Source organism: Plutella xylostella, chromosome 26 (assembly GCF_932276165.1).
Source record: "Plutella xylostella chromosome 26, ilPluXylo3.1, whole genome shotgun sequence".
Classification (NCBI taxonomy): domain Eukaryota; kingdom Metazoa; phylum Arthropoda; class Insecta; order Lepidoptera; family Plutellidae; genus Plutella; species Plutella xylostella.
This window is the reverse complement of record NC_064006.1, coordinates 8,218,375-8,231,170: the sequence shown is the minus strand read 5'-3', so window position 1 is coordinate 8,231,170 and position 12,796 is coordinate 8,218,375. Positions and strand designations below refer to the sequence as shown.

At 36.6% G+C, this 12,796-nt stretch overlaps 2 protein-coding genes across 2 annotated transcripts; one reads left to right on the top strand and one right to left on the bottom strand.

The window, feature by feature from the left end:
- Nucleotides 1-206: 206 nt before the first annotated feature.
- Nucleotides 207-2,563, bottom strand: LOC105398847 (TBC1 domain family member 7). The gene is made up of 6 exons (XM_048630604.1): nucleotides 2,246-2,563; nucleotides 1,584-1,780; nucleotides 1,146-1,324; nucleotides 746-841; nucleotides 525-654; nucleotides 207-330 (listed from the first exon to the last, which is right to left on the bottom strand). The coding sequence occupies exons 1-6, from the start codon at nucleotides 2,430-2,432 to the stop codon at nucleotides 232-234; spliced, it is 888 nt and encodes a 295-aa protein (XP_048486561.1). The 5' UTR covers nucleotides 2,433-2,563; the 3' UTR covers nucleotides 207-231.
- A 460-nt stretch (nucleotides 2,564-3,023) lies between these two features.
- On the top strand, nucleotides 3,024-10,905 carry LOC105398845. The gene is made up of 16 exons (XM_011571085.3): nucleotides 3,024-5,216; nucleotides 5,291-5,499; nucleotides 5,590-5,869; nucleotides 6,001-6,114; nucleotides 6,293-6,470; nucleotides 6,865-6,985; nucleotides 7,261-7,477; nucleotides 7,575-7,722; nucleotides 7,801-7,895; nucleotides 7,966-8,493; nucleotides 8,573-8,778; nucleotides 8,887-9,049; nucleotides 9,139-9,258; nucleotides 9,363-9,707; nucleotides 9,869-10,068; nucleotides 10,445-10,905. Exons 1-16 carry the CDS (start codon nucleotides 3,134-3,136, stop codon nucleotides 10,835-10,837), a joined length of 5,400 nt encoding a protein of 1,799 aa, XP_011569387.3. The 5' UTR covers nucleotides 3,024-3,133; the 3' UTR covers nucleotides 10,838-10,905.
- The last annotated feature ends 1,891 nt before the right edge of the window (nucleotides 10,906-12,796 follow it).

The following is a 12,796-nucleotide window of genomic DNA, read 5'->3' as shown; positions in this document are numbered from 1 at the left end:
ATTCCGCAATCTTCGTTTCATAGGCATTTTCCTGTGGAATATGCGTATAAAACTGCATATATTTATCGAGCCACTTCTAGTTTTTAATTCACAATATTACCAACACATTCGTAGATAATTAAGTTCAATGTTAGTAGAACCAGGCGATCATTGCTTTAATTAAATTGTCCAAATGTTATCCGAAAAGTTTGTTTTGCTTCTAATGGGCGAAACCCATTAGAAAGTCATACATCATTTTTTCGCTAGTTGTTCGCTCTGTGGCTGTGCACCGTAGTATTGCCACAGCTCTATAGCTTTATTTGCCACCACTTCCTCGCACTGCTCAGGAATCTGAAAAATAGAATATAACATAATTTTGTTGCCGACATTGTTGAGTTTTAAATATATTTTTTCTACCTTATTTTCTGTTTTTTTACAGATGGCAACATTTGTTAACTTTTTATCAGATAAATAATGCAAATGTTGAATTCATTATTATGCCAACACTAAAAATACCTGTAGATTCAAGAATATAAAAAATTTACCTCAGAAACACATTTTAGGACTTCTTCTGCATTTTCTGCTTTCAATATGCATCTTCTCAGAGTTATAAGTAACATCACAGCAACAAACGAAAGTATTTTCGGTGCCCCGCCGCATAATTTGTCCCATATCCTGAAAAAATATGAATTTTAATCATAATTCTCTGTAGGTAGGTCTATAGCTATAGCACGTCTATAGTAAGATTACAGTTTACTAAACATACTTGGTAAGAGATGTATCATCCAAGATGCCAGCAAAGCAGCAGTTGAACCATTTCGTCAAGGGAAGAATGTCCAATCCTTTGATATCCACTAGATGGCTGAAAAATAAGAAAACTTTTTATATATTTTAAATTTTTCTACACATATATCACATTAAAATAAAGAGTCCCAATGGACGTTCTTATACAACTACCAGCTACTACCATTATCATTAGTGATCAGCCTAATCGTCTAGTGCAAACTCAAGGAGTGCAGTAAAAATAAGACTTACCACACAAAAAATTCAAATAATGTGTGGTAAACACAAAAAATTGAAAAACTTAAATATGAAATTGATTTTTTTTTTTTATGTTGTAAAATAAAATATCTGATTTGGAAAAAAGGCCACATATCATATCATACTTGTAAAGCTCGAGGTCCTCCTTCTCCAGCATGGTCCGGAAGACCTCGACCAGCTTGGGCAGCTCCCGCTGGGACCCGCGCACCACCTCCGTGAGCCCCTTCGTCAGCCAGTACACGTCCACCTCGTCCGAGTACAGCTCTAGTAGGGATGAGGCTATCGGGATGAATGTCTCTTCTGACTGGAAATGGAAATGTGAAATTATATTTATATTATGGTAATTCAGGGATAATAAGTAACCTACAATGTAGCATTATAATAGATAAAGATTTTACAAAATCAGTCCAGAATTTTCAGTCTTTTAAAAGCCAAAAAAATAAATGTTCAAAAGTCTCCTCCTCTTTATTTCATCAGCCTTCATTAAGGAGAAACTAAGTCTAAAACTGATAAAACATTTTACAGTAACAATTTACAGAAATGGATTCAGTAACAAAACTCACCGGAAACTTAGTCTCTGGGAACAAGTATGGCTTGATGCGTCCACTCTCCAGCTGCCACATGGCGTAGAGCCTCCGCGCGGGCGGGGCGGCCGGCTCCACCAGCTCCATGACTTCTAGCGCGTGCAGCAGGTCCTCATACTGAGCGGTACGCTGCTCGAGGACGAACTGGTGCGAGTCCGGGTAGACTGGGAGTATGCCTGGAGGGGACAGGAAGAAAAGCTGTTTATGGTGTCAAAAAGAATAATGAAATCTATGTGATCAAATGAATTTTATAAAAACGTATAAGTAATAATGTTTCCCAAACCAAGAAACATCAGCTACTACAGTTCTAACATAAGTTTTTACTTAGTCTTCAGGAAATTACATACTAAATAACATAGTAGGCACAGAAACGTTTTTAAATTCCTTAAATTACTTTGAGGTACCTAGACCTACTCTTATTGTTATTTTGATTTTCATCATCATCAATCATCATGTAAGAACTAAGAATAAAATTGCCTTTTGCTGAAGTGCTGAGCATCTCCCAATTTTTATTTTGAGTATTATAACACTCTGGCCTGGTGTTCCTCAACCCTTCATACTGGCTATGATAATACCTGTCTATCGAAGTTATTGGGCATATTTACAAGACCTATGTATCTATTTATAAACGCTGTATTTACCGAGCAGCACCCTCCAGATGAGGTTCCTGTAGGCGGCGGGAACGGTGAAGCGAAGGCAGAACTGCTGCAGCTTCACCCGGTCCCACGGCTTCTCCTTCAAGAGGATCTCCAGGGACTTCTTCTCTTCCACCCCACGGCAACCGACCTTTTCGTAGTACGAAGAACGGAAGTTTCGCTTGTCGGCCATGGTTAGCCGGTAGGTGGGAACTGGCTAGATAAATAGGCACTCTTAAATTGAATTCAGTTCTGGTTTTTCATTCAAATTACAAACAAAAACAAATATACGGCCGCGAGCGGATCATCATAAGTTTTAAACGTCAATTTGACATTTGACATACTATGACATTTGACGTTTGACAAAATGAAGCAACTGTTCAAAAAGCGCTAGAGCGTTGCAAATAAAACAGGTAACTTCCTCATCAGTATATTTCGAAACCTTACGTTAGGATTGAATAAGATGACTGTTTCGATGGATAGGAGGACAAAAGGGATGTTGTAGAACTTGTATCAGAGAGGTGTCTCTGTATCATTTTGTCAATGCTCTGTATACAGTGCGCTCCCTTTTGAGTTTGTGGTAGATTATTGCTTTTGAGTAATAAACGTGAAAGAAAGCAACAGGATATGGGACGTGGGTGATCCACTTTCTTTGCTACACCTCTGATGAATGACTAGGTAGGTACTACCTACACCATAAAATATTCGTGTCGACTGGAACGTATTAAATTCCTTTTTTTGTACCTAGTTTCAAAAATCGATCTAACGAAATGTTCGTTACCCGGGAAACCAATAAACTTTCATATTTTTTCAAATGTGTTTCTAATCAGAAATAAACAAAAAGTAAAGAGAGATTTTCCTAGTAAAACACTCTGAGTGCTCTTTGAAGCCACCATGGATACTCCAGGGGTTTCGTCAGGTGATGCGGGGTATATCGATAAAAAGAGGAAAGAGCTGCAAGTGTTTTTTAAGGATGCCAAGTTCTCTCAGCAAATGATTGACAATGTCATAGAAAATGAGTTGAAGCCACTGAAAGAGTTCAGTGATAAACCTTACATTGCTGCGTCAGCACCAGGAGAAGTGAAGACCGAGTACGAAGTGATGACTGGACAGCCTTTCACGCAAGTTGACAATCTTACAAAGCCTCTTACACGTGAAGAAATAAAAGTTTTGCTCAAAGATAATCCTATAATAGCAGAGAAGGCTAAACAAATACAAATAGTAAATAAAACTGAGCACAGGGAAATAACAATACCTATAGATGAAATAAACTTGCCCCGTTACAGTGAGATGACGGAGCAAAGGGCAATGGCAGCAGATGACAAAGCCGAAATAAACAAAATTAACTACAATCACATGCAATCATTGTGCAATTCCGTTAATAACTATGATATAAAATGTAAGAAACGTATACCTCATGCTGAGGTTGACACTTTCTTTGACTGTGAAGATGATGATGATTCTGAATACGACGCTATCGAAGAAGCAGTTTGTAAATACACAAACAAGTCGTACGAAACAAGATTCAAAGAAACCAAAGAAATGTTAGCAACTTTAGCAGATAGAGTTGACAACACAGAGCCAGGAAAACTTATAGATAAAAGTGATATAATTTTAAGCAATCCGGTCTTAAGAGAGTCTTCTACAACAGTAGTAAAAGGAGAGCGAAGAAGGAGTATGTTTGCTAAAGTGAAAGAAAGTTATGCCATTAACAAAGATTTGAATATTTCACTCAGAGATAATCCTGTAATGCCTAATTTAAGTGGCGAAATCAAAACTAATCAGCCTGAAAAAAAACATAAAAAGCCCGATACATGCAAAACCTTTGAAATGAGATTGATGGACACGGAAAAAGCATTACAGAACCTGAATTTAGTATTTAAAACGAGAAATATTCCTGAAAGTATCGGAGAAAACACATTTACCGTTGAAGATTTAACAAAAAATAATGATTGCAACGAGTCTATTATTGAAAACAAGTGTGAGATTCAAAAAACTAATTTTGTTGGTTCAGCGTCCCAAAATTTTGCCGAAAAACTTGAAAAATCATTGGAACATACTTTGGAAAGTATAGTCAATATACCAAGTCATCAAAATGAAGAAGACAAACAAATGGAAGTTCAAGAAATGAAAAATTTAACTCGTAACATTGTTGAAGGGGCTGATAATCTTAGCATTATGATCAATGAGGACATAACTAACAAACTTAATTCAATGAATGAACTCTTGAACGATGTTAATCAGGCTTTAGAAACCTCGAGAAAGTCTGACTTAGCTTATCAAAAGCTTAAAGAAGAAGGAGACAAAATAAAACAGGCAAGTGATATTAAAAATAGTCAACTTGAAAGTGTTCGTCAAAAATCAACAGTAACCGACAAAGATATTGATGACATTCAAACTGCTATAGGAAAGTTGAACCAAGAAATTAAATGTCATGAAGAGCGTGTTGATAAAAGTATAGAACGCTACAAAATGAGAAACAAAGAATGTACGGAATTTATGGCAGAAGTTGATGAAGTGTTGTTAAAGTCGCACCAAATACTTCATCCAACTAAAGACATCAGTGCTAAAACTTCTGATACAGTAAATAAAAACTTGACCGAAGAGAAAATTGTAGACCAACAAGAATTGTATGAATCTGAAAAGAATGATGGAAAAAAGGGAAAAGAATGGGATGTGAACTTGGATTTGAGTGATGAAACTAATAAAAAGCTTGCAGTGTTTAAAAAGCAAGAACAAGAACGGAGCAAACGTATTGATGGTCTGCTTCACGATATAAAAGATCGGATGAAGGATAATAAAGAAGTATTAAGACTGGCAAATAACTTGCTCAGAAGGGAAGAAGGAAAGAATAAAATTCTAGAAGATAATAAACTATCGAGTGAAGTTGATTTAAAGGCACAGGGAGATTTTATTGCTGTCCACGAAGGATCTGAAAAAAATAAGGTTTCATCAGTATCTGAAGTATTTAAAGCTGGTAAGAAATAAGCAAAGAACTAGGCTATTTCTAGTAATTAACTCCATTAGCTTAAAGTTAAAACTTATTTTCAGAGCCTACTGATTCCGGAGAAATGAAGAAGAAACGGGAAGCTGATGAAGAGAGAGTGAGGCAAAGGGAGTTTCAGCGGAAGATAGAAAAAGATATGGAAGAGATGGACCAGAGACCACGAATGACGAAAAAGTTTATACGAGACCACTGCAGACAACACAAGCTGTATTGCACACCGCGTTTGAATGACAATCTCTATTTACACTTCAAAGTAAGAGCAAGCAAGTAGTTATAAAGTTTTGTTGGAAAGCTAAGACAAAAGCACATACTAAAAACATTGACATTTACGTGTATCTTTCAGGGTTTTACTAAAATAGAGAATCTTGAAGAATACACAGGGCTTAAATGCATATTCTTGAACAACAACGGCATCGATAAAATTGAAGGGCTCGACAATCTCAGCGAGCTCCGATGCCTCTACCTGCACTACAATGTCCTGAGGAAGATCGAGAACCTCGATGGCTGCCCTAAATTGGACAGTTTAAATGTGGAGCACAATTTCATACCCGTTATTGAAAATTTGGATGTTGTCCCAGTCCTTCACAGCCTGAATATTTCTCATAATATGCTTACCACAGTGGGTAAGTATAGATTTCGTGTTGTATATTTCGACCTTTTGTGTATATTTCTAAATTTCTTTTATTAACTGAGGTTCGATTAAGTAAGTCATATTGTTATACATTTATAAATTCTATTCTGCCTTGATTTACAGACGACCTCATTCACTTGAGAACTTGCAAGAATCTATCAGTCCTAGATCTATCCTACAACCGAATCGAGGACCCTCTTATAGTAGACATATTGGCTGATATGGATATTTTAAAAGGTTAGTAGGTCATTTCTAGTAGGTACACATACCCCCAAATTCATTACTTAAACTTAAAATACGATCTTTGAATTTAGGGGTAAGTCTTCAAGATTCAAATCAAGATTTATCACTTTTGTGAAATTCAGCGTTCCACCCACACATACTTATTATTTAAAATATTTTCTTCTTCTATTAGTGCTAGTCCTAACTGGCAACCCAGTGATCCGCAACATCCCAGCGTACCGCAAGACGCTGACGCTCCGGCTGAAGGAACTGCTCAATCTGGACAACATCCCGGTGTTCCCCCGGGACCGCGCCTGCGCCCTCGCGTGGCAGCGCGGAGGGGTGCAGGAGGAAATTGCAGAGAGGAAACGGTAACATAAGAAGTACTTATTACTGTCGGACTTCTACGGTGTTGAGCTGACACCGTAGAAGGGCCGTCTGACCCCAAGCTAGGCAGAGTCTGTATTATGGGTATAAGGCAACTGATATATAATATTTACAGAGATATTGATAGCTACATATTCTTAGCAGATATCGCAGAGGTTTTCCAGTGCTTTTCATAATTATACCTCCACCTAAAACAATAGAAAACAGCTACGCGATGGGCATCTTATTTAGGTTTTCTCTCAATGGATTGAAGGGCATGAAGATGCTGAAATTTACACTATATCATGGCAGTCACTGAAAGTGAAAGTTCGTACTTTTCATGCAAATATTAGACAAGCATTTTTTTCAAATTATATACTTTTAGATCGTTTTTTTTAGATGGATCCAGAGGGACCAAGACAAGGTGAACGAGAGCGTCCGCTACCTGATCCGGATCAGGGACGAGAACCTCGCCAAGAGACAGGAGAGGGAGAAGGAGGCCAGGGAGAAACTGCTACTTGTAAGAAATACTATCATACAATATAACACTTTTATGAAATGAAGTATATTGTACTAGTGTACTAGAACAGACAAAGCGAACAAAATACACTAGTAATATTAATTCAATGCTTGTACCTTAATTTACCACCATCATCACTTGTATCATCAGAATGTACGTTAATATTGAATCGTGACGACATGCCTACCTGAAAAAAATCGAGTGACAATTCGCGTAATTTACTGGTCCTTACACTAATTTCAATAATAAATAGTACATAAAAAGCCTATTGTCAGGAAAATCCGGATCTTGCAAAGCAACACGATGAAGACAGTGAAAAAAAGGAAGAAAGCTTTTCAGAAGAAGAAGCTCCAATTGCAAACAAATACGATAAAATTGTAACAACTAAAGATGGCATAGCGGAAGACATGCTCTCAGGATCTGAAGCTGAGAGTTCTGATAGTGATGAAAGCAGCAGTACTAGCTCTGATGGTCATGATGATGATGATGAAGGTAATCTTTTCTGTGATAGAATAGTTGTGAAGGTTTTGTCAATTTCTGTAGTATCTTAATTTCATTTATTTTTTTCTGAGATCATGGTCTATTGTAGGGCAAAAAACAGGAGAGATAGAATGGTCACAGTTGAACGCAGGAAAGCGAATGGTGCAGGAGATTAAAGAGGAGACGCCGCAACCGGTGGAAGAAGAGTACTGGTACGGGTACCGGGGGGATCTGAAACCCAATCCCAGACAGGATACGTAAGTGAAAATTTACTGCCTTGCTTTATTTGCAGTTACTATATTTTTAATTTTTTTATCTATATAATATATTTCCAGAGCGGCTGGTTTGGAATTAGACCAATTGAGCAATTTACTTTTCAATCAAACACCTCACGTGGAAAGTAGGAAGAGAGTCACAAAGATTCTGGATGGTAAGTTAATTATTTTCACTTATCTGTTTTGTAATAAAATGAATAAGCTGAAAGTGAAATTCTATTTTAGAGGCCAAAACCACGAAATCTACGATAGCAATATCCGAAGATATTGATTCCGAAATTGAGAAACCAAACCAAACATTTGCAGAAAAGAAGCCTCTGATAGAAGTTATAGAATCACGGTGTGTAATTGATGAAATAAAGTCAGAGAACGATTTAGACGATAAAATTGAGGCAGTAACTGGCATTGTTAAAGACAAAGGTCTTATCATAGACCATGATAGAAAAATTGCTTTCGAAGAATCAAAAGAAAAGCCGTTCGTTAACGTTAACCATGGCGATGCTAGCACCACACTCAAAAAGCCCCTGAAAAAGATCGCGATTGAAGAAGTTAAACAATCAGAGACTAAAAATGACAGCGATAATAATCCTGAACAAAATGATTCTAATGATACAGAAAGACCTAAAAATAAAAGTGAAAATAATAAAGAAGATGATGAAGTTGATGGAAAAACGGGTGAAGATAAAACTATTGATGCGGCTGGATCCTCTGCTACCTCAAGGCCGCTTAATACAGAAGAAAGCCTAGCAGCGGGTAAGTATTTTTTGTACTTAATTAAATAACTATTCATGCAAAAAAATTAAAAACGTTAAGTAATTATTCCTCTTCACAGTTCAACATAACTCAGGCGATGGTATTGCTTTGATAAACTATATGCGAAGAATGTCACACTCTAGAGGAGACCACGAAGAGTATGATGATGATAACGAAGACCTGAAGCCAAGTGCTGAAGACTTGCAGATATTTGAGGAGTTGGATCGAGAGCAAGAGGAAAGAGAGGCTCGCATAGCTAGGGGAGAGCCACCTGTGGATCCCATGGTAAGTGGAGTTAAAACATCAAATTGTATTAAAAAACGCAGCTGTGTGCTTTTTTATATGGCCAGGTTCAAATATCTTTTTCTAAAATTATTGAAATCTTGTTGATAGAAATTGTACGACAAGAAAACAATGGATGAGTTTCACAAAGCAGAAGATAAACAGCCGACTGTGACACAAAATGTAAAGAAGAAGACAATGTTTACAACTTACAAACATGATAACGCTTTCGACAGAATCGCTCTTAGTCAGCTCACTGGTGGAGAGAGACCCGGTAAGAGTTAGCACAAATTTAACACTTATTTCTGTTTTACAGTATAATGTTTTAAAGGACGTTTAAATAAAATTGAGATTTTCTTTCAGATCACAATAAGATCAAATTAACACATGTCCCAGGGGCTGTCTTATTCCAATATGTTGATAAACCAGCAAAGTCACAGGAGTTGAAATACGAAGTAGGTGAGGAAAATATGGACGGGCAATGTAAGTTTAATTAAATCCAATCGGTTCCTAACGATATTTTTGATGAATACCTTTCATCGTAACTGAAATTTCTTGAAACCCCCATTTTATTACTTAAATTTCAGCTTCATTGGGTGATACTGATATTATTGTCGTTTCGAATAAGTCTATTTCTTCTACTAAAGTTGAAGAAACTGCTGAAGAAGCTGAAAATGTTGCACTTGATACTGATATAACCATTTATGAGACTGTAAAGTCAACGGATTCCGATAGTTTTCAAGTCCCAACTAGCTCCACACCGAAAAAAGATGAAGAAAAACAAAAGAGACCTCGCGTTCAAAGTGCTAGAAGAAACACTGATATGCCATCTACGTCTTACGCTTCTATGTTAGATGCGGACAGAGATGAAGCGAAACAATCCATCATAGATACTATCAATTCTTACGAAGACGAAAGGTTTCCGTCACAAGGTAAACCCACATAACTAAAACACCTTTTTGATGAACTATGGATAGGTATTCTGAAAGTGGTAAAAAAGAAATTGAAGACCTCAACCTCATTTCTTCTCCAGATGCAATGAATAATTCTAATAATGAAAACAAAACAAACCCCAATCTTATTTCCTCCACAGGTGTAAAATACGACGACATGGCGGAAAACGCGCGCATAGACGACACAGTAGCCGGCGAGATATTCGACCGGACGCGTCACTTGGAGGAACAGGAGCACTACCGGCACATCGACCAGCTGACCAGCCACGCAGGCAGGGTAGACAACCACACCAACCAGATCATTGAGCAGATCTCCGATCAACTGTCGCATGAGCTATCGGTAAGATGTAATGCAATACAATAGGTACAAAAGGCGAAAGGTAAGGCGTATAGCAATCTCTGCCAGACACCCTTTTCATGGAAGATGTTTCAGAAAGATAACAGTCCCTTCATGAAATTAGTATTCAGTGGTCGTAAATTTAATTTCTGAAGTTGTTTGGTTAAGTAACGGACTTGGGTTGTTCGTTTCTTCAGATAAGAAGTATGACTGTTATTGTTCATTTTAGATGTACCTAATAAAATCTTATCTATCATATGTAATAGTTCAATTTCAACCACTGTGATATTATTTAGAATATTAGGTACCTACATGAAACAAATTACTAAACCTGTAATCTCAGAATTCGTTTACCTCGATGACTTAATATTGTTTTCAGTTGCCAGATGTTTCGCGCATAATAGAAGGGCACATGAATGCAGCTGCGCAAAGATGGAAGGCAGGAGAGTACGTCCACTACATACCCGAGTCTCCACCAGAGTCCATCATAGATCCTGAAGAAGAAAGAACGTTGGTACCAAGTGACACATCTTTCGAGGACACACTCACAGAGGATGACATTAAAACAGAAGAGAAATTGTTAAAAATTGATGAACAGAATTCGGACCATGAAAATGACATGGATATTGAAGACGTAAGAATCAATGATGATTCCGGTATTGGCAATGAAGCTGACAATTCAGTTAATAATAATGAAGAATTTGAACGGGTCGAAGAGAATTACTCTATAGAAATGAAATTAGCTTTAGGCATCGATGACAAAAATGTGTAGGTAATCCACAGTTATTAGGTAGGCAGTAGTTTAGTTCCTTTTGGTTTCAGATATGCATGTTACCTACACTTATTTTATTTTATGTAGGCTGCACTATGAGCCTTCTCTCGTAACATTATAGGTATTTAGCTCAAATAAAAATATTTATGTCTTTCTACATAAAAAAAGTATATTTTTATAAGCACGATTGCCCTATTATTTTGTGTAGGTAAGTAGTAGTAGGTACTATAGTATTGTTGTAGACGTTTGCAGTTTTCCTTATTAATATTAATAAAAAGTACATTATAAAATATATTGCTCTTGTATTTATTTTAACAGATGACATAATAACCGATAACGTAAATATAACAAATATAATATGGCATTGTACAAGCATACAACAAAATAAATCATTACATTAAACTGCTTGATTTTACTAAATTTAAATGAAATAGGATTTACCAAGGGCGTACCCAGGATTTCAGCTAGGGGGGGGGCAGCTCGTATGAGCTGTTCCGAGATGATGGTCGGTCGGGTTATATTGAAACATTATAGATAAAAGAATATTAAATCAAAATATCTGACTAAAAAGAAAAGATACTTTGTTTCCAACACTTTATGTTGCGCACAGTAAGTAACACGTTTTTAATTCCCACTTGGCAGGAAAATTTACGTTTATTTTATCATCTAGGGGGGGGGGGGGGCAGCTGCCCCCCCCTGCTCCTACCTGGGTACGCCCTTGGGATTTACAAAGCAGCCCTGCATATCTGTTTAGGTACTTCATTGAAGTTATATCAGATATGCAACGCTGCTTCGCTCACACGTTAGTTATCATGTTATCAATCATGCATGATGATGAATACTATGGAGTGCCAAGTTAGGCTTTACTCAGACCTAGCCTTTGGATAAAGACAACATTAGAATGAACGACTAACTGACTGCCAGTTTCAAAAACTGTCTACCGATGACTGGTGTAGTTAACTACTTTCATATGATTTTGACAGGTCGTTAAATGTGTAGGAAGGAGTATTAAAATTCTACGAATAGGGCCTTCGCTCGTACTACGTAGTTAGATAGCATGAATCCGTTTTCCATTTTTATATTTATTATTTCTTTAACAGCAGCGATTGGGCTTTATTGGGTTTGAATAGGCCTAGAGACATAAGAGGCCGTCTCCACAGGCGAGGTAATCGGGACGAGTTGACTTTTCACCGCATTCAGTCTCTTGGCGATACTCGCTTTCACCATGTTGTGACACCTTCTATGAGAGTACTTATACAGGGTGTTGCGAAAAGGTTATACTAAGCCGAAAGGGGGTCACTCAGGGGGTCATTTTGTGGAGGGAGGTTTGAAAATTTGCGAAATTCCTGGAATGACGATAGTATTGTCGCGATTTCCTCGTCTGTGGTGACGGCCATAAGACTTATGAGTTATAACTTATAATAAGCCATTTAAACCTAATTTATGTAACTTAAACTATCTTAAAACTAATAAAGCTTTGATAAATATAAATCTTTCAGTACTATAGTTTACAACGAATAAAGATAAACATAATTCATTTTGAAGTTACAACAAATTACTAATATTCTTATAAGGTTTAGAGCAAATTTTTCAATAGTCATCAGATATAATTATGTGTTGTAAATAATTCTGATGATCTCACGCCGGAATTTAATATTAATTGAAAAAAATGCCCCTTAATAATTTTAATATACCCATTCATAAATTAAACTTCAATATACCTACTCTTTAGTAACTATCTACTTAAAATCAAAGTAAAATACTTACACGATAACTTTTCAGCATAAAAGTTGTCTGTTATCAGATAAAATAAATCTAGTTGTCAATTTTAACTAAAAGTTATACAGAAAATAATCACAGCTTCATTATAACATTTTTACGTAAGTTAATCATGAATTTAATAATATTTTTATATTACTTATTGATAACTGTACTAATTTTACCTACCTTTATCCATAT